The sequence below is a fragment of the Chiloscyllium punctatum genome, chromosome 2, assembly GCF_047496795.1.
Source record: "Chiloscyllium punctatum isolate Juve2018m chromosome 2, sChiPun1.3, whole genome shotgun sequence".
Taxonomy (NCBI): domain Eukaryota; kingdom Metazoa; phylum Chordata; class Chondrichthyes; order Orectolobiformes; family Hemiscylliidae; genus Chiloscyllium; species Chiloscyllium punctatum.
Genome location: NC_092740.1, coordinates 125498002 through 125524392, shown reverse-complemented (window position 1 = coordinate 125524392; position 26391 = coordinate 125498002). Strand labels below are relative to the sequence as shown.

The window sequence follows — 26391 nt, the reverse complement described above, 5'->3', positions numbered from 1 at the left end:
CATTTAGGTGATAAGTCACATTATCAATGGAAGCTGTTTCATATGATCAAGTTAACAAATGTAGAACATGGTTTGAGAGACACTGGAAGTGTGTTATGTCTGACGCTAGGCAGATATCAGTGTGACCTTGCAGATTTTATCTGCTATGTTATGAAGTTGGTTTGGTGTTGAAAAATGTGAGAAGTAATCTTTAATATTGTATTTTTTTCTTATCTTTTCCTCCATTCTTTACTTAGAGGTGGAGAAATTTGTCTGAAGTGTAACTTAGGATATAAGTTAGCAATTGAACCAAGCATCCACAATAAGTGAGTCTTGGCAGATATTTACCCTCAACCAATGCCAAATAAAGATTTATGAAAACTTTATGACATTGTGATTTTAGGAAGTTTGCTCCACAAATTGGCTGCCACATTTGCTACCTGATGAAGGTGACTGGACATTATTGGATATAAAATACTTTGAGAGGTTGTGAAAGGAGCTATTGAAATTAATGTCTTTCCTCCTTACCATTTTCACTCATTCACTGAATGTTGCTGAAACAAATTTATACTTGGGTGAATTGTTTGAGCAATAGCTGCCAGTAAAATGGTGATTTTGAAGTGATAAATAACTTGAATATAGAATGTGTTCAGTGGAAGTCATAATTTTTCATTCAAAGATGTGAAATGTAAAGCCTGCTTTTGTCAGTTTTGGCAACTGTGTTCAAGCCAGAACCCTACACGAGAGTGGATTGCTTCTGATTTTATAGTATCAAGGCCTGAAAATTGGATGTTGTAAATTGACCCACAGCCAGACAAATTGGGCTTGACAGAAATCTGGTCAAACTAATTTAAACAGCAAACAACAGCTATTAGCTACAGAGAACAACAGAAACAAAGTTCAAAAATGTCATAAGATTGAGGGAAGCCAGTGGATTGTGTATTAGCGAAATTTCACTCTGACTTCCAACCAGTGCCTGAGGACGTGCCCTTTACACATCCCTGGCATGACAACAGTGAAAGGTTTTGGCGCAATCCCATTGGATGCTTTGATTGCAGCTCATGGCCTTATTGGCCGAAGGCTACGGAATATTCAAGAAATTATGGAATGAGAGGGGATAAGGACACATACCTAATGGCACCCCCTTCAGCGAAGACTCTCAGCAAGAGCTTAACCTGGAGCAGCATTGGAGCTCTGACTAGCTGGACAGAGATCCACCCTGAACCTACAAGACCTACCTTTGTGGAAGCGAGCCAGCCCTATGTCGGCGAGGAAGGAGATTTCAGTGGCCCAGCTCAAACATTTGGATCTTTGTGGGTAATGTCCTTTCTCAGATCGTTGGAGTTAGATTGAGAATAAATAGTTGGGAATTTGGGAAATGCTCACCAGGTGTTTTAATAAGGAATATTTTGTGAGTAAAATCAAGTTGAACCACAAACCACATTCTGTTTCTCCTGACGAGCACTTGGGTGCTTTTAATAAATAAATTGGTCGAAGTGTCCAAAACAATGGATGATATTAGTGTCTCTTAGTGGCCTTCGCTTAGAAGTGTTTATGTAACTTCAAATCAAACCCCACCAACTTTGAACTCTCGGACATCCTGCCTGAATCTGAATTAAGAGGATCTCTTCTCCACGTGATCGCCAGGATTCAATTGTGTGAAAGAGGGTTGAGGTTTCTGACCAGTGATTGTTTCTGGCCCAAAGTGCTTACAATTTGAAGATGACAAATAGCCAGAGGTAGTACAGAATAAGGTACGAATGGAAAATTGAGGTAAGGAAGCCGAATACAGGGTCAGAGGACCCACCAGGTGGTGAGAAACCAGATGTTGGGGTTAGAGACCCATGAGGACACAGAGAAGCTAGAGTAAGGTTGGGAAACTCCAAGGAATGAAAGGAGTGTAAATGCTCAGGAACCCAGAGTCAAGGAGAAGTGAAAAAGCAGGAACCCATGAGAGAGGGCAGCAAATTTAAGGGAAACAATATGAGAAATGACACAGTGCCTACAGTGGGTGGAGGTCCTAAAAAAAGTACCTAAATAACTGGCCTAGGTGTCTCGACTGATACTGTGAGCAAGTATCAGGTCTGGGACCCCTAGAACAGAAATGCTGGAAAAACAGTGCAGAAAACTGAATGGAAGCATGCTTTAAAACTCAGCAAGGTTAAAGTAATAGCTGGTTCCGTAAAGCAGCTGAGAGATAGAGAATAGGAAAAGGTGAAGCTAAGTAATGAAATAGAGAAAATAAGAATCAAAGCAGCAGAGGTACCAGGTGAACATGGGATACTTGGGACAGTTTCAGACCCAGCACGACAGAGTCTCGGGCGCACAGCACACAGTCAGTGATCGGAACTCAGCCCAAAAAGCTGCAGCCAAGCTGACTGAGAAAACCTACAGGATGTGTTCAGAATCCTGAACAAGGCAGGTAAAGAAAACAGAGCCTGTGGTGTAGACCAATCAAAATATGAGTGTGAGATTGAAAAAAGTTTCATCCCGTTTCCCTGTGTAAAAGGGAAAATGTGTGCATTTGGACAATAGAATTGGATGGGGACAATGGTAATGGGATAGATTGGCAGGAAATGGAAGAACAAACCCATAGATATGCCAAAAGAGGTGAAGATTAAAGATCCCCACCTTATTTTCCATAGGGCGGAGATCATTTGGCACCCCCTAGGATCTTGTTCCAATTAGCCCACTGACCACAACCTGTCAGGATGGCCAGACCAATAATCCAGTTACTTATGCCACCCTGTTTATTGTGGCGTAATTAGTGGAAATAGAAAAAGGATCCCCATATTTGGGCCTACAGCTAATCCCCATGGTTTTCAAGAGCACATATCAACAAAGGGTCCTTCGTGGGTTTGATAATGTCAAGGAGGTAAAATTAATATTCATGTATCTGAGCCTGCAATCCATTCTGCCTTACCCAATTGGTGGATGTGATCCATATGGACCTCAGTAAGGACCTCTACACATTTCCTCATGGTAGATTGGTTAGCACAGTAGCTGACAAGAGGGTGCAGTGGTAGTGTGGCGCATCGACTTGTACCTTGCTGAAACCAGATGCTGATTCGCTGACACTTCCTCCTACTGCTCCCTTGACCATGACCCACCTCTCATCACCAAACCATCATGTCCCAAACCTCCACAACCTCCTCACTTCGGGATCTCCCATCCACAGCCTCCAACCTCATTCCCCAATTCTGCACCGCCCGGTTCTACCTCTTACCCAAAATCCACAAACCTGACTGCCTGGTTGACCTATTGTCTTATTCTGCTCTTGCCTCACTGAACTCATCTCCTCATATCTTGAATCTGTGCTGTTCTCCTTGGTCCATGAACTCCTAATGTATGTCCGGGGCACCAACCACGTCCTCCACATCCTCTATGATTTTCAATTCCCTGGCCCCCAAAACCTCATTTTTGCAATGGACATACACCTCCATCCCCCATGACAAAAGCCTACAAGACCTCCATTTCTTGCTGTCCTGCTGACCCAACTGGTTCCCCTCCACCAATATATTCATTCAATTGGTGAACCAGTCCTCACCCTAAACAACTTCTCCTTTGAGTCCTCCAACTTCCTACAGACCAGAGGGGTAGCCGTGGGAACTGGCATGGGCCCCAGCTATGCCTGCCTCTTCATAGGATGCGTGGAGCAGTCCCTCTTCTGGAGTTACACCAGCACCATCCCCCATATTTTCCTCTCTTGCACCAATGACTATATCAGTGCTACCTCATGCTCTGAGGAGTTTGAACAGATCATCAATTTCACTAATACCTTCCACCCTGACCTCAAGCTCACATAGACCATCTCCGACACCACCCTCCCCTTCCTGGACACCACTGTCTCTGTCTCCGGCAACTGCCTCAATACAGATATCTATTTCAAACCCACCGACTGCCACCGTTACCTCGACTATGTTTCCTCTCACTCTCCCTCTTGTAAAATCGTGATCTCATATTCCCAATTCCTCTGCCTTTGCCATTATCAGCTCCCAGGAGGAGCAATTCCACTCCAGGACATAGCAGATGCCCTGCACCTCCACCCTCAAACCCACCCCTCCAACCGCACGGAAAGAATGCCCTCAGGTCCTCCTCACCTTCCACCCCATGAATCTCCAGATACAGTGCATTATCCTTGGCCATTTTTGCCACCTACAGTCAGGTCCCACCCCTATCTGTGTTCGACAGGGACCATTCCCTCCACAACTCCCATGTTAGGTCCAGGCCCCCCCTTCTAAATAACCCGCCATCTACAGCTGGCACCTTCCTCTGTCGCCGCACAAGGTGTAAAACCTGCGCACACACCTCCATCCAAGGCCTGAAAGGGTCATTTAAAAGTGAGCGGAAACTTTCCTGCACATCTGCCCACCTCATCTATTGCATCCGTTTCTCTCGATGTGGTCTCCTCTATATCAGGGAGACAGAATGCCAACTTGTGGAGTGGTCGAGGGAAAATCTCTAGTCTGCCCACACTAAACAACCCCACCACCCTGTGGCCAACCACTTCAACTCGCCCTCCCACTCCTCCCAAGGACATTCACATCCTGGGCTGCCTCCACTGCCAAATCAAAGCCATCTGTCAACTGGAGGAAGAATGCCACATCTTCTGCCTTGGGACTTCACAACCACATAGCATCGACGTTGACTTCACCAGCTTCCAAATCTTACCTCCCCCCACTTCAATCCAGCTCCAACCTTCCAACCACTTTCTCCTGGTTACCAAGGTTAGATCACACTGAGAACTAGCCATTTGAATTCAGAACTGGTTCGAAGGTAGAAGACAGAGGGTGGCGGTGGAAGGTTCCTGTTCAGACTGGAGGCCTGTGGCCAGTGATGTGCTACAAGCATCAGTGCTGAGTCCTCTGCTTTTCTTCAATTATATAAATGATTTGGATGTGAACATAGGAGTTATGTTTAGTAAGTTTGTAGGTGACAACAAAATTGGAGGTGTAATGGACAGTGACAAAGGTTACCTCCGAGTACAACGAGATCTTGATCAGAGGGGCCAGTGTGGCAGATGGTGTTTAATTTAGATAAATGTGAGGTGCTGCATTTTGGAAAGGTAAATTTTAGCAGGACTTATACACTTAAAGGTAAGGTCCTGGGGAGTGTTGCTGTACAGAGGCCTTGGAGTGCAGGTTCTTAGTTCTTTGGGAGTGAAGTCACAGGGCGATAGGATAGTGAAGAAAGTGTTTGGTGTGGTTGTCTTTATTGGTCACAGCATTGAGTATAGGAGTTGGGAGGCCATGATGCAGAATTATAGGACATTGGTTAGGAATACTGTGTGCAATTCTGGTCTCCCTTCTATAGGAGGGATGTTGTGAAATGTGAAAGGGTTCAGAAAAGATTTACAAGGACATTGCCAGGGTGGAGGATTTGAGCTAAAGGGAGAGGCTGTTTTCCCTGGAGCATCAGGCGCTGAGGGGTGACCTTATAGAGGTTTATAAAATCATGAGGGGCATTGATAGGATGAATAGACAAGGTCTTTTCCCTGGAGTAGGGGAATCCAGAACTAGATGGCATAGGTTCAGTGTGAGAGAGGCAAGATTTAAAAGGCAACTTTTTCACACAGCGGATGGTGCGTGTATGGAATGCGCTGCCAGAGGGAGTGGGTGGAGGCTGGTACAATTACAACATTTAAAAGGCATCTGGACGGGTATATGAATAGGAAGGGTTTAGAGGGACATGGGCCAAGTGCTGGCAAATGTGACTAGGTTAGGTTAAAAATCTCACAATACCAGGTTAGTCCAACAGGTTTAATTGGTGGCACACTAGCTTTCGGTCACTAAGTGAACATCTGGAAGTGGGTGGGGACGACATTCAGGAATCACCCACACCCCAGTTACAGTCATTTGCTGCTACTCTGCAACTATTATCAAATTAAACTATCATTCAATCTCTTCCATTCAGAAATGCTTTCATAAGCCATTCCCTGAAGCTGTGTATGTCACACCTGCATTGTCTTGGGGAATCAGTGAGTCAGGAAATCGTCTGCGTAATGATTCCCCAGGATTAGGGTATTAGCATTTACATTATCTCTGAGGATGATCTCATCCTACCATTGTACCTGGGATAATGTGTGACTGGGGGTGGGGGTGGGGTGTCTTGAGTGGCATGTGACTGTGGGGGAGCGGTCAGACCATCTATAAGCTTTGGCAACTAACCTGTATAAAAGGGACGTGCTTTCTTTGTTCAGGGCATCACTTTGACCTGACTTCGCGTGCCTGTGAAGAGGGTCAAAGGGGGTCATCTAGCTTATACAAGCTTTTACAAGCTTTAATAAACTTTAACTGTTTGCAGAAGATAGTGTGCGTGAATGGCACCTTGTGTCATTGAAGTCTCTGGAAAAGAATCTAACACTTATGCAGCCTAGGCCAATAGAATTGCTTTTGTACCCTTACCCTGAGTCTTCCCCTCACCCAGATGACCTGCAGTTCTTCCTGTCTGTATGTTACGGGCAACACAATCTGGTGCTCTTCTGCCCGCTTTTCCTTTGTACTAACCTAATTTTTGTCTTAGGATTCTATCCTTTAGATAACCCTCAGGAATACATTTATTCCTTTTCTGTGTATGTATCAATATATATACCTTTTTATTGTTTTGTCTTTCTGTTGTAAGCCCATTATCCTTTCAGGACTAAATACTTCTGCCTGACCCTATTCCTGTTCAGGTTTTTCCTGAACCATTACATCAAACAGTGTGTCAGCTAGCTGAAAATCAACTTCTTCATCTTTCTCTTTAGTATTTGCTTCTTGCTGTGACTTATGACAGTAGGATCTTGTCCCAGTTTCTATCTGTCTCAGGATGAAGTTCTGTCGGAAGTTAAATTTCTCTTTCTGCACCAATGCATATTCATCTGCCATCTCTGTCGTTGTTCTCACTTCTTGAACTTGCAGTTCATCCACAAATTCTTATCATCTCTGGAAGAGAGTTTTTAAACTCTTCCAGTAGAATAATCTCTGTTTTAGAGCCTCGTATGCCTTATCTATCTTTAAGGCCCACACCCTTCTGTCAAAATTACTATGTTTACTACTTTGGAACTCATATGTCTGATCTAGTTCCTTCATTGTTTTTGAACCCTTGTCTATATGCTTCTGGTACCAATTTATAAGCACTCAAAATAGCCTTTTTGACGTCAGCATAATCTCTTGACCCCTCATCTGACAGCGCTGCAAATACCTCACTAACCCTGAGACCAGCTTAGTCTGAACTAGCATTACATACAAGTTCTCTGGCCACTCCATCTGTCTAGCTAATTTTTCAAATGAAATAAAGAAAGATACAAAGACTTTCTCATCAAAACGTGGCGATGTTTTAACATACTTGTTTACATCCCTACCTTCTCTCTTTATCTCCATCCTGTTAACTTGACTTTCTTGACTAATTCACAGCTTCTGAAGTTCAAATTCTTTCTTTTTGCTTGGCTAAGAACTTTCTCTCCCTTTCTTTTTCCTCTAGCATGGCTTTTTTTCTTGCTTTATTTTCTAACTCCATTTGCCTAAATTACAACTTAAGTTTTTCTAATTAGAAATAGAATTCCTGCAGTGTGGAAACAGACCCTTCGGCCCAACAAATTCACACTGAATCTCCGAAGGCTCATTCCTCTACTACTCAGTATTTACGCCTGACTAATGCACCTAACCTACACATCCCTGGGCAACCTAGCATGGCCAATTCACAATCTTTGGATTGTGGGAGGAAACCAGAGCACCCAGAGGAAACCCATGCAGACACTGGGAGAATGTGTAAAGTCCACACAGACAATTGCCTAAGGCAGGAATCTAATCCGGATCCCTGGTGCTGTGAGACAGCAGTGCTAACCACTGAGCCACCGTGCCGCCCCAAATTCTACTGCACTTGTCTGTTTCTCTGATACACCTAAGAGCTTGACCAACTCTATTACAATTTCAGCTTTCCTTTTGTCCCTGGTTAAACCCAATTCTAACCTATTTGCTAATTCTAAAAGTACGTCCTTCTACCGTCTTTCTGAATTTAACAAATTTGGGAAGCATCTTCAAACCCCAGAACCTCTTTTGCAATGTTAACAATAATTTCCCTCATCTTTTAATTTTACCAACCACAAGTAACTGAAATTAAACAAATTTTCTCACTTATTTTATTTAAAAATCTAGGGCATTATTTAGCAAGTGTTTAAATCTGCTGGGATCTTTCATACCTGAAAGCAGTTCAAATCTGTCCAAGTCCCTGACTGGATGTGTTTAAATCTGTCCAAATCTTGAATGACGAGCCCCCCAATCTATTATGACATGGAGGTGAACCCCTCTGTTAATTGAACCAAACACGCAGAAAAGCTTGCTTCGCCTTGTAATCTGTTAAAATGAGTGACCGAGAACTCCCAAATTCCACAATTTAAAGTAAATAACATCAATTTATTTTTTAACTCTAAAAGTGAACATTAACTAACAACTGTTCACAACTCTAAACCCCCTTTCTCTAAACTGCTTACTATCTGCCTCCAACTCTATAACAATATGTGTTACAATATGACATTTACTAAAGTTACATCAACTTAATTTCAAAACCACACAGTCACTGTCATCTTATGTCTTCAATCTCTTCCAGCTGAGGATCACCCTGGGTCATTCAGTTTGTTTTTACTGCGAATATGTTTCACATGAAAACGTACTTTGGTAGCAAGTGTTGTCTAATTTCTTTGAGAGCAAGATGTTAGATGGGCAATTTCTACGACATTTGTTCTCACTTTAAAGGTAGAGTACACGCCCTCGACTTATCACTGTCCTGTTGAGATTTTGTGGAGCACCAAGATCCAGAATGACACTTAACATATCCCAAGATTTAGATAGCATTTGGTGCACATGAGAGAAAATTCTTTTGAAGACACAGGGACAGGGACAGATGGCTGCATGCACGCAGATGTACTCCTACCTCCGTTATACCCCGCTAATCCATCCGGGTCATAGAAGAATATTGTCATAAATCTCTGCTACCACTGCGGCCTGAGTGTGCCAATGCAGGGCTACACCACCATACAATATGATGGGCATCATCATTTTCATCATCTGGTCATTTATCATTCCACTGTCTAAATTTTAATCACAAAGACCAGTGGTGCGCCCCCCCACCCCAATGATAATGACACAGCCTATTGGTCTACATCATTGGCTGGATTGCCAGGATGCAGTAGTTGGAAGTGCAAATTGGGCGGAGGTGCTGTAAGCCAGGTTAAAACTGCTTGCAGTTCAGTTGCATGAATATGAACTCTGCTCTGTGTGGTAACTTTCTATGGTTTCTTCATATATTTTAATGTATGATGAACAAGGTGAATAAATCATCCAATACATTCCTGATTTTTCATGTTGCTGTAGTGTAATATTGAAGGGTGAACTTGGAGTGAGGCAAATAATAAAAGTCTGTACAGATGTCATTTTGATTAAGAATTAACTTTTAAGTTCTTCTCATTGGCAAATATTGTTTAATATGGGACATTTTTGCGGTACACTGATTACTATGTTAACTTTAAATTGGAGAAGCTCTAGTTTTGATTTGTTGATTTATTGTGAAGATACTATATCGAATCTTATGGAAGGGCAACACATTTCAGATTGTACTATATTTGCGGATTGTAGGTATAACTGGTTTGATGAAAAGGTAGTGAAGCATCCTTTTTAAAAATTTTGAATTAACCTTTTCAAGTGTGCTGTGATGCACCTGGAGTTGGTGAGACTTGAACTTGGCCTCTTGCATCTTCTGTTTATACATAGTAATTTTGGATGTCAATATGAAGGAATTAGGTAGATGTTGCATTAATTAGGCTTTCTTTGAGGTAGAATATTAAAGGAGTGATTATAATTGAGATGTTTAATGTGATTGAAGAAGTATATTGAATTTAATAGGATTTACAGATGGCCTGACCTATTCAGTGTTTAAAATTTCATCTCTTCCAACCCGCTTCAATTCATCCAATTAGCATGTTTTCTATTCCGTTCTCCCCTCATGCATTTAGCTAGATTCCCCTTAAATACTTTTATTCTTTCTTCACAACTAAATGTGGTAACTATATTTGTCCCATTACTCAGTGGATAAAGAAATTTTTCCTAAATTCCTTAGTGGATTTATTAGGGCTAGATATATAGGTGGTCCCCTAGTTTTGATTTTGTCTGTAAGTGGCAAATTTGTCCCTACCTCTACTGTATCAAATTTCTTTTATAATTTGAAAGACCTCTCACTAGTCATTACCCAGTCTTCAAATTCATAGATGATACCTCATACCTGGTAGCAACCTGGTGAACCTTATCTGGGCAGCCTCCAATGCCATTATATCTTTCCTTAGAGAATGGGCACAAAACTCTTTACAGTATTCAAGCTGTGGTCTGATTAGTGCCTTGGATACTTTTAACAAAACCTCCCTACACTTTCTATTCCATTTGTTTTCTCTGTTGTTCACTGAACTTGATATTAGCTTTTTGTGATTCATGGATGAGGACTCCCAATCCATTTGTTTTGTAGCTTTCTGCAGTCACTCTCTGTTTAAGTGATATTTAGCTGCTCTATTTTTCTTGCCTAAGTGCATAATCTCACATTTTCCCCACATTACATTTCATCTGTCAAGTTTTTGCTGATGTTTTTAATGTACAGAACTTTCACAGTATTGCAAATGTGGTCTTATCAATGTTTTATACAGATTTGACTGAACTTGTGTTTTTCAAAGCATGATCCCTTAACAAGTTTAACATAATTGTGTATATTCCCTTACAATTAATTCATTTGATTAATTCAATTGTGACAATTGCTTTGATATGTTAATGTGGGATTGCATGCATCTCGAAACCAAGACCAAAAATCTATACAAATAGTAAATTTCACACTCACCACCTTTTGGCTAAAGAGGCTTCTGAATTCCTAGTTGGATTTATTAGTGACTAAGCCTCTTCCACTACTGGAGAAATCTACATCTAGTTGATACAGACTTTAAAGATTAGAATGGGCTCACAGCTGGAAATGTGTTGCTGGAAAGTCCTCACTTTCTCCTAGAATGGGCACACAGTCAATTATAAGCATCAGATTCAATACCAGGATGTTTATTCAGCTCCGCTGACCAAGATAAATGAAAGTTGTTTCTACTAGTAAAAGTTCTGAACAAGGCAGTATAACCTCAGAATTAAAGCTAGTCTACGTAGCGTCAATGACTGGAAGCACTTCTTTATGAAAAAAGGCAGTGGAATGTGAAACTATCTTCTTGCAATTGTTGCGTCAAAACTACAACAATTTCTGGAGAAACTCAGCAGATCTGGCAGCATCTGTGGAGAGAAAGCTGAGTTAATGTTTCGGGTCCAGTGACTCAGAAGGGTTATGGTATTAAAAAAAAATGAAACCAAGGTGATTAGATGGGGCTTAAAAATACAGGTCAGCCATGATCTTAAATGAGTCATGGACATGAAGGATTGAATGACCTCTTGTTCCATGTTCTGCTGAAAGTACAGTTTATAATAGTGTGTAATTGGTATTTTGTATGATGCCTTGATAAATTAAAGGACAATAAAAATCCACAAACAACATTTGCATTTTTTCCTTTGTTCTGCCTACATGACTCTTAATTTGGACCCATAATATGTTTACTGACAGTACCAGCTTACTATTTATAACTGTCTATTTTGTGCTACTTGCCCATTATCAGCTTAAGACTGGATTTTGTCCAGATCTTCCTTTATGTATATGCGGCTACTTCATTATCTGAGGAATTACAAATAGAACATAATACTAAACACCTCTACATGGCTTCATTTCGGGTTATTTGGAACTTAATGGCTTTTGCATTGATCGAAAAACCAAAAGAACTGCGGATGCTGGAAATCAAACAAAAATGGAAATTGTTGGAAAGACTCAGCAGGTCTGGCAGCATCTGTGGAGAGAAAGCAGATTTAATGTTTTGGGTCCAGTGACTCCTCTTCAGAATTCATGGTAGTTAGGAAAGCATTTCTTTCTGAAGAAGCTAGAGTGGTGATACAGACTACATGATAGATGGAGATAGAGCCCAAAGCGAGAGAAAAACAGTTGGGCAGACAAAGGGTGGAAAGCAGTCAGCTTAGGAGAATGAGTTGCTACTAATGGCGCTATTAGTGGCCAACAATAAGTTGTGTTTAATGGCAGACCATGTGATAACAAGGCCTGGTGTGTGAGGGTGGGGCAAAATATAGGGAAAATGCCAAAGCCTCAAATTTGTTGAACTTGATATTGAATCCAGAAGGTTGGAGAGTCCCAAGCGGAAAATGAGATGTTATTCTTCCAGATTGCACTGAACTTCGCTAGCAAGTCTGACACAGATGTTGGCCAGGGAACAAGATGGTGTGTTGAAGTGGCAGGCAATGGGGAGTTCAGGGCCTTTGCAGACACAGTGTAGGTGTTCTGTGAAACAGTCACCCAGTCTACACCCACCCATTCTACAGATGATATTTGGTTTGTTGCGGGTGCAAGAATAGGACAGATCGTGTTAATCCATAGGTGGGATTTAATGTTGCCAGGCAGGTCCTGTTCACTGTTCAGGATTGGTTGAAGCCTCCGTTGCTTTTGTGGGACAGGGCTTCAGATATTTGACTGCCCATGTTGGACCTTGAAACAAAAGCAGAACTTGTTGGAGAAACTTAGCAGGTCTGGCAGCACTTATGAAGAGAAAAGTGTTAATGTTTTGAGTCCAGTGACCCCCCACCTCTCAGTTTTGACCCTTCCCTGGGATTCAGGGCCCTGAGGTGGAAATCTTGCCTGTCCAGAGATACTGGCAGGATCATTGGTGGATCCCTGAGCTCTGACCAGCGAGGGTGGGATACTGGGTGTTTTGGGACATGGGTTCAGGTGTTTTGGAGACAAGGCGATAAAAGGTGGCTTTCAGCAGTAACCTCTCCTCACAATTGTTGGGTAAATCAGACACTAAGTGAACTTTGAAATGAGGATTTCCCATCTACCAAACCCCCCCCAAAAAATCAGTAAACCACAACGGTTTGTCTGGCAGTCTTCAGGAGACAGAGGAAAACCTGTGCCACTTGCAATTAATCTCTGAGCCCTGATTAAATTCTGATGCTCAGTCTTGAACACCGTGCTGCGGGTGTGCAAATTTCCTACATTGGTCATTACTGCCTTCAACTAGGAAGTTGGGGGAGTGTGTTTCCTACTGTTGGCAGATTAATGTGCAACTTTCTACTGCAATGAAGTGGGTCGAGCAGCTGCACGTACTGCCACAGCAAGCTACATTAAATCCAGTCTCTTGTAATATTCTTTTAGTTGTGTTCCAATGGTCAGTGAGTCTAATGTCAGTGATAGGGGAATTTATTGGAAAAATTGAGGGACCAAATCAATCTCCACTCAGTCAGCATGGCTTCATCAGGGGAGATCATGTCTAACAAATTTGATTTTTATCAAGGAGGTGACTAGATGGGAGTAGTGCATTTGATCTGGTATAAAAAGTGAGGTGAAAGTGCTAAGAGCCCATGGGATCCAGGGCAATTTGGCAAATTGGATTCAATGTGACTAAATGGCAAAAAGCAGAGAGTGATGGTTGAAGGGTGTTTTTGTGACTGGAATGTTGTGTCCAGTGGTATACTATGGGTTCTGTGCTTTAACCTTACTGTTTTCAGAGTAAACTAATGATCTAAACACACCCTCAAGATATTTAAGAAGTATTTAGATGAACGTTTGAAACAACATAGCTTGCAAGGCTGTGGGTCAAGTGTTGAAAAATGGGATTAGAATGGATGGATGTTTGGTGAGCAATATGGATACAATGGGCTGAAGGGTTTCTTTCTGTGCTGTAGGAACTCTGTGACATGCTCACTGGCTCTAATGTGGTGCATCTTAATATTGGGGTCCTAAAATAAACTTGTTAACTTTATTTTAACAAAAACATTTTAATTTTTTTTACATCTTAGGTGATCCTTCTTGACCGTTGGGTATGTTGAAAATAATGAGCAATCCATATGCTGACCTCTTGGAGCCCCTTGATCCTAACAGGAAGGAAAAGAAGTTCTACAATCTGTGCAAATTGGGAGATGAAAGATATGGTGAGGAAGTACAAAATATCATTGGTTATCCACTGGATGTATGTATTTGAATTGATTGGCACAAGGCCACTGAGTTAACAATCTTGGAGAATTCAGCAAATTTTAAACTGCATTGTTACTGAGTGCTACACGTTGGAAGCTAATGGTTCAAGCCTCCTCTTCAGGATGTGCAAAAAAAGGAAAAAAAAACAATGCTGCAGTTCTTTAACCATTAGGGTGTTGACTTCTGAGGAGGAATTATAATATTCCTGTGCATATTATAGTTTATTCACTGTTATAAGTTGCACTGTTTAATTATGGATTATGAAATGAACAGGCAAGTGTAATCATTTCATATTGAAATGTGGATAGTAGGATCCTTTTGCAGCTTAAAAGGTGTAAATTATTTCAGAAAAATGTCAGTGATGGATAGAATGGACCTAAGTTTTACACACTTCATAGTCTTTTACTTGTAGAGGTCACATCACAAACATGTATATCTAAACCTGACAACCACTGTTTCAGTCTGCATCATATAATCTTTGAAAACCAAATAAAAAAACAAGTCAAAGGGCATCTTTAATTATTTTTGATGAACCTGTTTGGACATCACATCATGAGGTGGGACCTGAATCTGGACCTTCTGTCCCAGAGTTAGGGTCACTATCACTGCTCCATAATGTCCTTGAGGACACCTGATGTAGGAGGACAAATGGCTTCCCAGTTAATGCCTACCACTTGAATACGTTTCAGCATGCAATTAGTAGACAGTTAACAATGTTTCTTAATGGTTTTATTTTCACTCATACTTTGCTGTGACAGGTGCCAAGAGGACATTGAAATTGAGCTTATTCTACCATCATACAACAACAGTTACTGAGAAATCTAAAACTGAAAAACAAAAAGCAATGGAAGTTGCAAAAATAATTTTTATGTCTAGGCTTGTAACTAGTTAGCTCACATCCATCATCTCCTAATTCCCATGAATCTTTGAGGATGAGGGTTTTCATAAAGGCACTTTTGAGATAAATCATCAAGTGCTTCCAGTTTACATTGGAAACTAAAAAAATAAGTGTATGCTCTACATCCAAATGATTAAATTGTTAGAAAATGACCAAAGGGGCACAATTTATTATCATATTGATCACAGAGCAAAGATCCCATTGCTATATAGTTCACAGTGCGCAAGTCCTTTTGGTGGAGCAGCAATAGCAGGAGTTTCTGGAGATAATCTGGGATTCACAACAGAATTCATGCCAAGGAATAACATGCTAAGGGGAGGAGGAGGCAACCATGGCTGACAAGAAAAGTCAGGGACAATATAATAACAAAAGAAAAGGTGTATGATAATAAAATGTGGAGAATATAATACCAAAAGAAAAGATATACGATGTGGAGAAGATTAATAGGAAGCCAGAAAATTGGGAAACCTTTAAAAACCAGTAAAGGACAATTAAAGAAAGCTAGAAGGGTGGAAAAGATGAAATATGATGGCAAGTCAGCTAGTAATATAAAAAAAAATTGTAGGAGTTTTTTTAATATCTAAAAGGTAAGAGAGAGGCAAGAATGAATATTGTGCTGCTCGTAAATGAGGCTGGAGATGTTGTAATATGGAACACAGATGGTGAAGTAACTGAATAGGTACTTTGCATCAGTTTTCATGGTGGAAGATGCCAGTAGCATATCAGAGATTCCAGAGAGTCAAGGGTCAGAGGTGAGTCTTGTGGCTATCACTAAGGAGAAGGTGATAGGCTAGCTGAAAGGCTTGAAATGGATCAATCACCCAGACAGAATGGACTACTGTATATCCCAGGGTTTTCAATGAGGTAGAAAACAAGAAATTATTGGCCAGTTAGCCTGATCCTTGTCATTGGTAAGATTTTAGAGTCTCTTATTAAGGATGAGATTGCTGAGCACTTGGTGAAATAGGGTTGAGTCAGCACTGCTTCATGAGGGGGAGGTCATGCCTGACAAATCTGTTAAAATTCTTTGAGGAATTGATCAGCAACTTAGACAAAAAGAGCCAGTGAACATGATCTACTTGGATTTCCAAAAGGCCTTTGACAAGGTGCCATAAAGATATCTGCTAAGCCTATGCCCATTGTATTAGGTGTTACATATGGAATGTTGACTGGCAAAAGGTAGAGAGTAGGGATAAAGGAGCCTTTTTCAGGATGGCAGCTGGTGACCAGTGGAGTTCTGCAGGACCGCAACTATTCACATTACACTTTAATAATCTGGACAAAGGAACTTGGAGAAGTGTTACATTTGTAGATGACAATGATAGGTGGAGGGACTGGTAGTGTTGAGGAGGCAGGGCAGCTGCAGAAGGTCTCTGACAAGCGAGGAGAATGTGAGGTTCAGCACTCTCGGGAGAACAGAGGTATAGACAATCTTCTAAAGGGAAAAGACTTTGGAAATCTGAAATATAAAGGGACGTGGAAGTCATAGTTCAGGATTCTGTTAAGGTTAACATGAAGGTTCAGTTGGCAATTAGGGAGGCAAATGCAATGTTAACACATTTTGTGAAGGTAGAATGCAAGAACAGGGGTATATTGCTGAGGTTATATAAAGCTCTGCCAGACTGCATTTGGAATATTGTGAGCAGTTTTGAGCTCTGTATGATAAGGAAAGATGTGCTGGCCTTGGAGGGGGTCGAGAAGAGGTTTACAAGAAATATCCCAGAGATGAAGGGTTAGCATATGAGGAGTGGTTGAGAACTCGACTCAGTGGACTTCAGAAAGATGAAGGGGGATCTGACAGAAAACTGAGGGGCCTAAATAGAGTAGAACTGCAAATGTTGCCTCCACGAGTAAGAGAGATTAGGACCCAATGACTTTCCTTTAGAACTGAGATGAAGAGGATTTTTTTCCGCCATAGAGGGTGAATCTGCGAAGGTCATTGCTACAGAGGCTGTGGATGTTGTGTCACTGAGTGTATTAAAGACAGATAGCTAAGTTCTTTAGTAGCAAGGGGATCAAGGTTTATGTGAGAAAGCAAGAGAATGGGGTGGAGAAGCATATCAGCCATAATTGAATGGTGGAGCAGGCTTTTTTGGCCAAATGGCCTAATTCTGCTCCTAAATGTTATGGTCTTGATTAGAATCTATACGTTATTCAGGAGTTGTACCAACAGCAAATGCTATTATTAGAAGAGAAGCTGTTGATTTGTCTGCAGAGCATAACAGGTCCTTCCTTAAGTAAATTTAATGAATAGTGTTTCTGCATTTGATGTTAATAGTCTGTGGTAACTAAGTGAGAATCTAGTTGATATAATCATATTTCTGATACAACTCTGCCCTGTTGGTTATTCTCCTCCACTTTCTTTGCCATTCCCATAGTGGCCTTCAGTCACCAAGGTCGTTAGCTCTGCAATTCCTACCATAAAGCTTTCCATTTGCCTACACCTGTTGTCTCATTTAAGGTGCAAAAGTTTACTACTTTGAATATTCCTTTGGTTACAAGTCCTAATATCTCTGTGTGTTAAATTGTGAATCACCTTTTTACTTGGTTAAAGTTGCTGTATAAATACAAGTTATTTTTGTTCTCCCCTTTCCTCTTCCTCTCTCCCCACTATATCTTTAACAGTGCTGTTTCTGAAATCTACGCCAGACGCTTCTGCGATTTTTATGCTGTAATTATTATCCTAAGTTATTTTAAGATGACATTCACTCTTCTTTCCCTTGATAGCACGCTTGCCATTCTCTATCCGGGTACTTCTAGAAGCAGCAGTCAGAAACTGTGACTGTTTTCTTGTGAAGAAAGATGATGTTGAAAACATATTGAACTGGAAGGTGACCCAACACAATGGTGTTGAAGTGCCTTTTAAACCTGCTCGTGTCATCTTGCAGGATTTCACGTAAGTGTAGCTTCAGCTTTCCATAACGCATTATTGAAATCTAATGAGTACAGTTTGTGAAAAGAAAAATAGTTGTGCATTATAGAATATAATCCACAGATTATATTTAGCAAGAAGAATTATGATCAAAGGGCAAATTGTTTTCTTTTTCGTATAGTGGATTGACAGAAGCTTGATTCAGTGCGTCTATCTCCATAACAAATCAATCCTTTCCTGTTTTATCACTTCCTAATGTAATTCCCTGGTACCTAAAGTTAACCAATTTACTAAGATAGGTTTTATGATCAGTTTTGTCATGTTTGGTTTTATTTTTGCATTCTCTGGATGGTATTTACAGATTGTGTAATGTATAAAATATGTATAGTGTTTGCTTTAAGCATAATACAATTGAAATAAAAGCTATATCTTGTGCACAAAAAGCAGGAGAAATCCAATCTGGCCAATTACTGTCCCATCATTCTACTCTTGATCATCAGTAAAGTGATGGACGATGTAATTAACGATGCAATCAAGCAGCACCTGCTCAGCAATAACCTGCTCACTGATGCTCAGTTTGGATTCCACCAGGGCCACTCAGCTGCTGTATTCATTACAGCCTGGGTTTGAACATCGACAAAACAGCTGTATTCCAGAGGTGAGAGTGACAACCCTTGACATTGAGTCACTGCATTCGACCATAAAGGAGCCCTAGCAAAACTGTAATCATTGGGGATCAGGGCATACTCTGTACTGGTTAGAGTCATACAGGTTGTTCTGCTATAATGTGGCAGCTATGTTCCTCTGTAACCTCATGCTAGAGAAAATCGCCCTGTGGAAATCTGCTGTAGCAAACCGCTATAACCAATGTCCACAATTCGTCAATTGCGTTATAACAAATTCGCACTGAGGAAATGCGCGTAATAGCAGAATGACCTGTTATCAGGTACATAGGAACATGGTTGTGGTTGTTGAAGGTTAGTCATCCCAGCTCCAGGATATCTGCAGAAGTTTTTTAGGGTAGTATCCTGGGTCCAAACAACTTCAGCTGCTTCATCAGTGATGTTCCCTCCATCATAAGGTCAGAAGTGAGGATGTGCACTGAAGATTGTACAATGTTCAGTACCATCTGCAACTCATTAAATCCTGAAGCCGTTCATATGCAAATGCAACAAGATCCGGACAATATTTAGGCTTGGGCTGACAAGTAGAAAGTAACATTTGCACACTGAATCCCTACAATCATTCTCCTGGGGGCTACCATTGATCAGAAACTCAACTGGACTCGTCATGTGAACATAGTGGCTAGAAGAGCAGGTCAGAGGCTGAGAATACTGCAGCGGGTAACTCACTTCCTAACTCTGAGTCTGTGCATCATCTACAAGTCACAATTCATAACTGTGACAGAATATTCCCCACTTTCCTGAATAGATACAGCCCCAACAACACTAAAGAAGCTTGACACCATCCACTACAAAGCAACCCACTGGATTAGCACCACATCCACAAACATCCACCTCCTCTTCCACTGGCACTTAGTAGCAGTGTGTACTGTCTAAAAGCAGAAATTCATCAAAGATCCTCAGCCAGCACCTTCCAAACCCATGACCACATCCATCTAGAAGGACAAGGGCAGCAGATACATAGGATCACAATTACCTGCAAGTTCCCTCCAAGCCACTCACTATCTGACTTGGAAGTATATCTTTGTTCCTTCACCGTCGCTGGGTCAAAATCTTGGAATTCCCTCCCTATGGGGATTGGAAAGCAAGTAGGCAGCTCATCAACAGCACCTCAAAGGCAGCTGGGGTTGGACAATAAATGCTGGTCAGCCAGCGACCCCACGACCTACAAATGAATTTTTAAAAATGCAAAGTTATTTTGCTACATCCAACACTTACGTGAGGCTGTTCTACACAGATCAGTGTTCTTGATGCATTGATTTAAGGTCATGTGTTTGGTGGGAAAGCATTGCCCATCCTAAACAATGTTGAGAATAGGGTTAACTCCAGGTGAGAGACTTGACACAACATGAAACCTAGAGTGACTTTGGTAAAGAAAAAGTTATCAGTCCACCAAGTTGCATTAAAATTTAAAATTTGGATGCATTCATCCAGTATGAACTGCTGGAGAAGCTAAGCAGTTTACTAGATTGATATGGTAGGGAGTTGGCCACTGAGTACTTGTCAGGAATTCCTAATTCAAGATTTGTCTGTGGTTAGAAAATCAGTACAGGCTAGGGTCTACTCCTGAACATTGGAATACAAGCTCAATTGAGATGGTTATCTGAGGTTTTCAAGATGCTTGAAAGCACAATCGCCAATATTTGTGAGCAAATTCCATACAAGCTGTGAAGGAGTAATTTCTTCAGGCTGGATTGGATTTGGTTAGTCCAGTTAAGTTTCTGTTGAATGTGCATTTTAGTGAGGATAATATCATTGAATGCAGTGGCTCAATGGTTGTATTCTGGCACTTGTGTTGTGTGAATGTTGCATGCCACTTGTCAGCTAAAGTCTAAGTTCAGGTCTTGCTGCTTCAATACTTCAAAAGTCATGAGTAGTGCTGAACATGGTGCAATCGTCAGTGAGCACCCTTATTTCTGACCTTATGGTGGAAGGGCACTGATGAGCAGCTGAAGATGCTGAGATGACTGATCTCCAGGAACTCCAATTTTCCTTTCCTACGTATGACTCCAACCATTAGAGTTTTGATCCACTTCCCATTGACTCAAGTTTTGCTAAGACACCTTATTACCATACTTGGCCTTGCTGTCAAGGGCAGTAGAGCAGTCACTTTCACCTCACTGGCTTAAGTTCTGCCTTTCTCCACTGTGGTCGTAGCATCTAAAAGTCTGTCATCCTGTGACGAATGCATTCAAAAACATGCTCTGTAATCGAGAGTTCCAAAGATCTTCCAACCTTTTGAGTAAAGGCATGGTTTTATAACAGGCACGTTCTGTGAAAATCACGTTCTGTGACCTCTGTAACTATTTACTTTATCTTCAGTGGTGTACCTGCTGTGGTAGACTTTGCTGCTATGCGAGACGCTGTGAAAAAACTGGGGGGAGATCCGGAGAAGATCAATCCAATTTGTCCTGCAGATTTGGTTATTGATCACTCCATCCAAGTAGATTTCAACAGATGGTAAGTTGTGAAGGTTAAAGTTCCAATATCACCAGTTTGAGTGTTGTTCATTTCAAAAAGGATTTTGGATTGCTTTTGTAAAATTTTGTAAAGCAAGATATGTTTTGAGTGAAGGTGATTTTACTTGTCTGATTAAATTTTGTTTAAGTACCATTTTGATCAAAAGCAACAAACTTGGGGGTCGAAAAAAGCATTTGGCTTCATTAACTTTACAGGTTTATTGCCAATAGTACAATAACTGTCAGGTCTGATATTTTTAAAGCTCTTACTGAGTGCATAAATCCTTCTGAATGGTACACCTATGCAGAGACAATAACAAGATGAATGGTCAGATTGAATTAGTCCCTTGCCCTAATCTAACTCTGGCAAATATGTTTAATGTGCAGTGCAGTGATGAATCATCTTTAAAGTTGTCTTTATTATTCCTTACTTTTTGCCTCTTGTAGCATTGCTGGTGCTGCAGAATTTTTAGTTCAATTGCTTGCTCATAGATCAGTCCAGATCTAAAATAGTGGTCCATCAGACGTCATATACTATCATGTTGATAATTTTTTGAAGTGGAAACAATAGCCAAAATGTGAAATGTTGTGATGCTGTGGTTTGGAAAAGAGGAAGAGCATTAAATTTAATTAGTTTCATACTGCATTTAACAGGGTGCAAAGCTTGGGTAGTGCAAATTAACTCCAAAGACCAGGAAAACTGTATCAAATTTTAATCTGATGTCAAAATTTGCCTTGAAGAAATGACTAAAGTGTATGCTGGAATTATGGGTACTGAAAATCCAAAGAGATGGCTCTTATATATTTTGAAAATTTGGAAGGAGAAGCACCTGAGCATGTTGACAGCCTGGGCCCAAGTCACATGCCAGTTAGACTGTAGTTATGATATGACTACTTTACTTTAAATTAAGTGTGGACATTGGAAACAATCAGTTCCAACACATTTGTGATAGCAGAAAATCAAGTTATACAAAGTGTAAGTAGTGCAAGATTTTAAATTATTTTCAATAATTACTTGAAGACTTGACTATGTCGATGTTGTGAGAGGCTATTGATCTTGAGCTGAAACATCTGGATAGGAATGACAGTATCGGGCTAAGGATTAGGCTCTTTCGCTAATCTGAGAAATATTTCTGCACTCTTAAGGGTTTGGAATTTTCTGTCCTGGATAGTTGTGGTAGCTAGTTATCAAGTACGCTCAAGTTTGACAGATTCTTGGCGACTAAAGGAATTAAGGACTCTTGGGATAAAGCAGGAAAATGAAGGTGTAGATGGTCAGCCATTATCCTATTGAGTGACAGAACCCTGTCAAGGGAAATGGCGCACCCCATTCAAATGTAGTAGTATTGGAACCAATATTTCATCAAGTCATAATGGCTAGTCATCAAATAATTAAATCCAGGTCAGTACAATGTAATAAAACATTTTTTGCTACTGGAGTGATGCATGGATGTATCTGCTATTTTCTTTTTCTTTGCCTAAAAAGTAATAGCAGACAATTCCATTATAAATTGTGCTGAACATGCCCTAAGTGCATATAACAGGATTTACTGGAGACTGAAGTGATTAAAAAGTCAGTCAAAAATGATTACTTAATTCCAGTTGACAAAAAAATATATAATTTTGGATCTGTTGTATTTCATGAAACCTAAAAGTAAAAGACAGCAGTTATTTGTAACTCAGTTGCATATAAACGTAATTTGCATATGCAGTAGCTGCAATTATTTCATTTTATAACAAGTTGAAAACAAGTGCATGGGAAAAATAAGGCATGTATCGCATTACATCTTGCAATAATTAATATGCTTCTATTAACTGCAGCATTCATACTAAGCAAGTGTTAGAGTTTTGCAAATGAGGGCTCAATGTGTTAAAACTCAAGTTTCTGAGGGTCAGCAAATTACTATCTTACACGAAACCCATGTACGAAGTATTTTTGATTCATGAGGTACTTTTGTTTAAATTATGTACGGGTCTACAGGATTCTGTGCTGGTTGTTACCAAGGCATTGGCACCCCTTTTTCTCAAAGTAGGCTACCACATTACCTCTTTATTATAGATTAATTGAATGCTTTTCCTCTTCTAACCCATGCTGTTTGCTTAGCCTTTTTTTTTGGAAAGGCCATCTGTTTTGTGTTCGTATAAATGTGCCTTGTTTCCTAAAACCATTAATCTATTTATAGTGGTTTTAGTTTAGATTTGCGTGACTTGTTTTGCTTTTTTTAATATAGACTTGATTTATGCACTTGTTAGTTTTTTTCAGATAACAGGCTCACTTTGATGTACTGAAGTACAAATGGCTCCTTGGGGAAGTGGAAAAATAGGATAATATGTATACTTAATTACAGAATGCTGCTGATAGACTAAATTGAATACTGCTAATCTATATTTACGATCACATCAGAGAACTTGTTTGAATCGACATATGCAGCCTTCTTTCTGAAATTAAAGCTTTTTTTCCCCAGCATTTTAAATGCGTTAGCATTTGCACGTAGTTTCAGGCAGTTTATGCATATCAAGCTGTTTGCTGTTTTGGTTATTTATTGGTAGATCAATTCTTGTGATATGGAAATTATGCTGCCCCTTTTGAATCCCAGATTTTGATGTGCTAAAATCAACTGTTAAATATTAATTTAAACTCCAATGTGCTTGTAGAGAAAGCCTTTTTCTGTTTACATTGGTATGCAATATTCTGTGAAGGATCAAAGACTTCTGTGGGACAATAGAGGAAATAGAAAGAGGATGAAATTTCGTTTGAATGGTAATCAAAGCTGGTAATAGGTTAGTTAGGCCATCCTAGGGGCAGTGCACTTATGACTTGGTTCAGTATCATGAGTCCAAAAGAACCAAATAAAGGTGCAAGTTCCCACTTCTGGAGGTTTTTGAGTAATACTAAGGCAGGTCAGTAAGATCCAGGAAATATCAGGCAAGAGAAAAAAATTTGATTTTAGTATTTGGTCTTGGGCATACTAAATTTTACCCAATAAAAATGCATGAAAAGACTATTTGGAAATGTAAACCCTGTGACTGAAGTAAAGTTGGTTCTGTGCACTAAAATGATTGCATTTTTTAAATTCATTCATGGGAAGTCGGTGTCACTGGCTGGGCCAGCATTTATTACCCATCCCTAGTTGCCTTTGAGAAGGTGTTGGTGAGCTGCATTCTTGAACCACTGCACTCCATGTGCTGTAGTTAGATCCATAATGCTATTAGGTGAGGGAGTTCCAGGAATTTGACCCAGTGATGGAAGGAACAGATATATTTTCATGTCAGGATGGTAAATGGCTTGGAGAGGTCCTTGCAGATGGTTGTGTTCTTATGCATTTACAGCCCTTGTCCTAGTTTGAAAGGTCATGAGTTTGAAAGGTGCTGTCTAAGGAGCCTTGGTGAATTTCTGCAGTGCATCTTGTGGATGGTACACACTGCTGCTACTGTGTATGGTGGTGGGGGGACTGAATGTTTATGGATGTGGTGCCAATCAAGCAAGCTGCTTTGTCCTGGGTAGTGATAAGTTTCATTATTGTTGAATGAGCTGCACTCATCCAGACAGTTGAGTATTCCTTCACACTCCTGAAATATATCTTGTAGAGACGTGTGAAGCATGAGGTAGTAATGTGATGCAAATTTGTGGAAATATTAACTAGTTTCGTGCCTTTGAAGATCTAGAGGAGAGAGGATAATCTGAAAATTCTAGTTTTACAAAAAACCATTAGTACTCTGGAATCAAGATGTAGTGGTGTAAGTTGCATAAGGCAACTAGTGTCCAATAGAATTTGTTTTCTGAAGTTAATCAGCACTGGGTACACAAATCTTCCAGTGAGCTGTGCACATTTCCACAACAGGTACTTTTTTGTGTGGCTTCAATTAACTGGTTAAGAACTCCCATTCAATTATGTCCCATCGCTTAACCTTGGTTCTGTAACCTTCGGTACCATTACCTAATATGTTATCAATCTTAGTTTTGAAATTTTCAATTGGCCTCAGTTGGATTTTGTTTTATGGAAAGAGACGTCCAGATTTCCTCCAATCTTTGGATGAAACAGTGCTTCTGATATAGTCCCTCATTGCTGTGCCTCTTGATTCAGGATTATATCTTTTGTTTTCCACTATACCCATTAGAGGAAATAAGGGAAGAGAGATCCTTTAATTATAAACCTCAAATATCTTCATTCAAGGAATACAGGTCAGATCTGTCCAATTTTTCGTATTAAATCAACCATTTTAACCTTGATAATTACAATAAATCATGAAGTGAACTTATGCTTGAACTGTTAAAAACCAATGCTTCTCAAACGTTCTCCTGCTATGACTCTATTTAGAGACCTGAAAATTGTCATGATCCCATGGATAATTAAGAGTTTTTCATGTGAGGTTGGGAAGATCAGGGCAGGAGACAGCAGACTTGCAAACGTGAGGTTGGAGGGAGGTGAAGCAACATAGTGGCATAACTCATGACCCTTAAATATCACCTTGCAGCTCCTCTTGGGGTCTTTCAGCCCTGTGTTAAACCCTTGGCAACTTTTGCTAGAAGTATATGGTGTCATATGGAGTAACATTATGCACAGAAAAACGTGCGTCATTTGAGATGCCACAGTATCATTCTCTCTATGTAACTGGGAAATTAAGAATAGAATATTCAGAATTGTGTTTTATATTGTACCATTTGGGGTCCATGTTTGAGATGGGATCAGTCTTTGACCTCCATTATTTCACTGTAAAGTCACAAAGGAGGAGATCTGTCAGTGATTGGTCACCATTTCTCAAATCCCTTTCAAATGTTACAGCAAGTGTATCCTCCTTCCCACTTTAACTGTGGTAACATTATTAAATACTTGTGTTAAATGCAGTAGTCATCCTAAATTTATGTACCAAATGTGCTCAACCTAAATTAGTTCTGATTTTGCTTTCCTCCAGGCCAGACAGCTTGCAAAAAAATCAAGAAATTGAATTTGAAAGAAACAAAGAAAGATTTGAGTTTTTGAAGGTATTGCTTTTAGCTTTTGTTTGCTTTTAGCAGACATTCTGTAATAAATTGTATTTTTACCATTTTGTGTGCCAGAGAGAAAATATTTAGTGAATTATTAGTCTTGACCTTGTGAACTGAAATAAAGATTCTCCAAGGAGGAAGGTGGGGGGGGGGAAAGAACTAGAATTCTGAAACGCTTCCAGTTCCACCCACGATGGAGAATAAGCATGGATAATAGCAAGTCTCATGAACTATGCTCAAATATGTTTACATCAGAATTTAATGAGAAAAGACCATGTTTTAAATTTTTGATAATCTTCACTAATCCTAGAACTTCCTTCCTGCTTCCTAGCAGTTGGGTCAGATAGTCAATACTGATAGTTGATAAAATAGCATCAAAGTATGCTCTTCTGTTCTCTCAGTGGCTTAACTGATTAGAACAATGTGCAGCAGGACCA

The 26391-nt window shown here is 40.2% G+C and overlaps 1 protein-coding gene across 1 annotated transcript in view; it reads left to right on the top strand.

The window, feature by feature from the left end:
• Window positions 1–26391, top strand: part of aco1 (aconitase 1, soluble) — a 71010-nt gene that overhangs the window by 3537 nt on the left and 41082 nt on the right. Inside the window, exons 2-5 of the mRNA XM_072588131.1 lie at window positions 13881–14012; window positions 17681–17849; window positions 20831–20968; window positions 25882–25951. Of these exons, the coding sequence (XP_072444232.1) occupies window positions 13904–14012; window positions 17681–17849; window positions 20831–20968; window positions 25882–25951 (486 nt within the window). The 5' untranslated portion in view covers window positions 13881–13903. The remainder of the gene's footprint in view (window positions 1–13880; window positions 14013–17680; window positions 17850–20830; window positions 20969–25881; window positions 25952–26391) is intronic.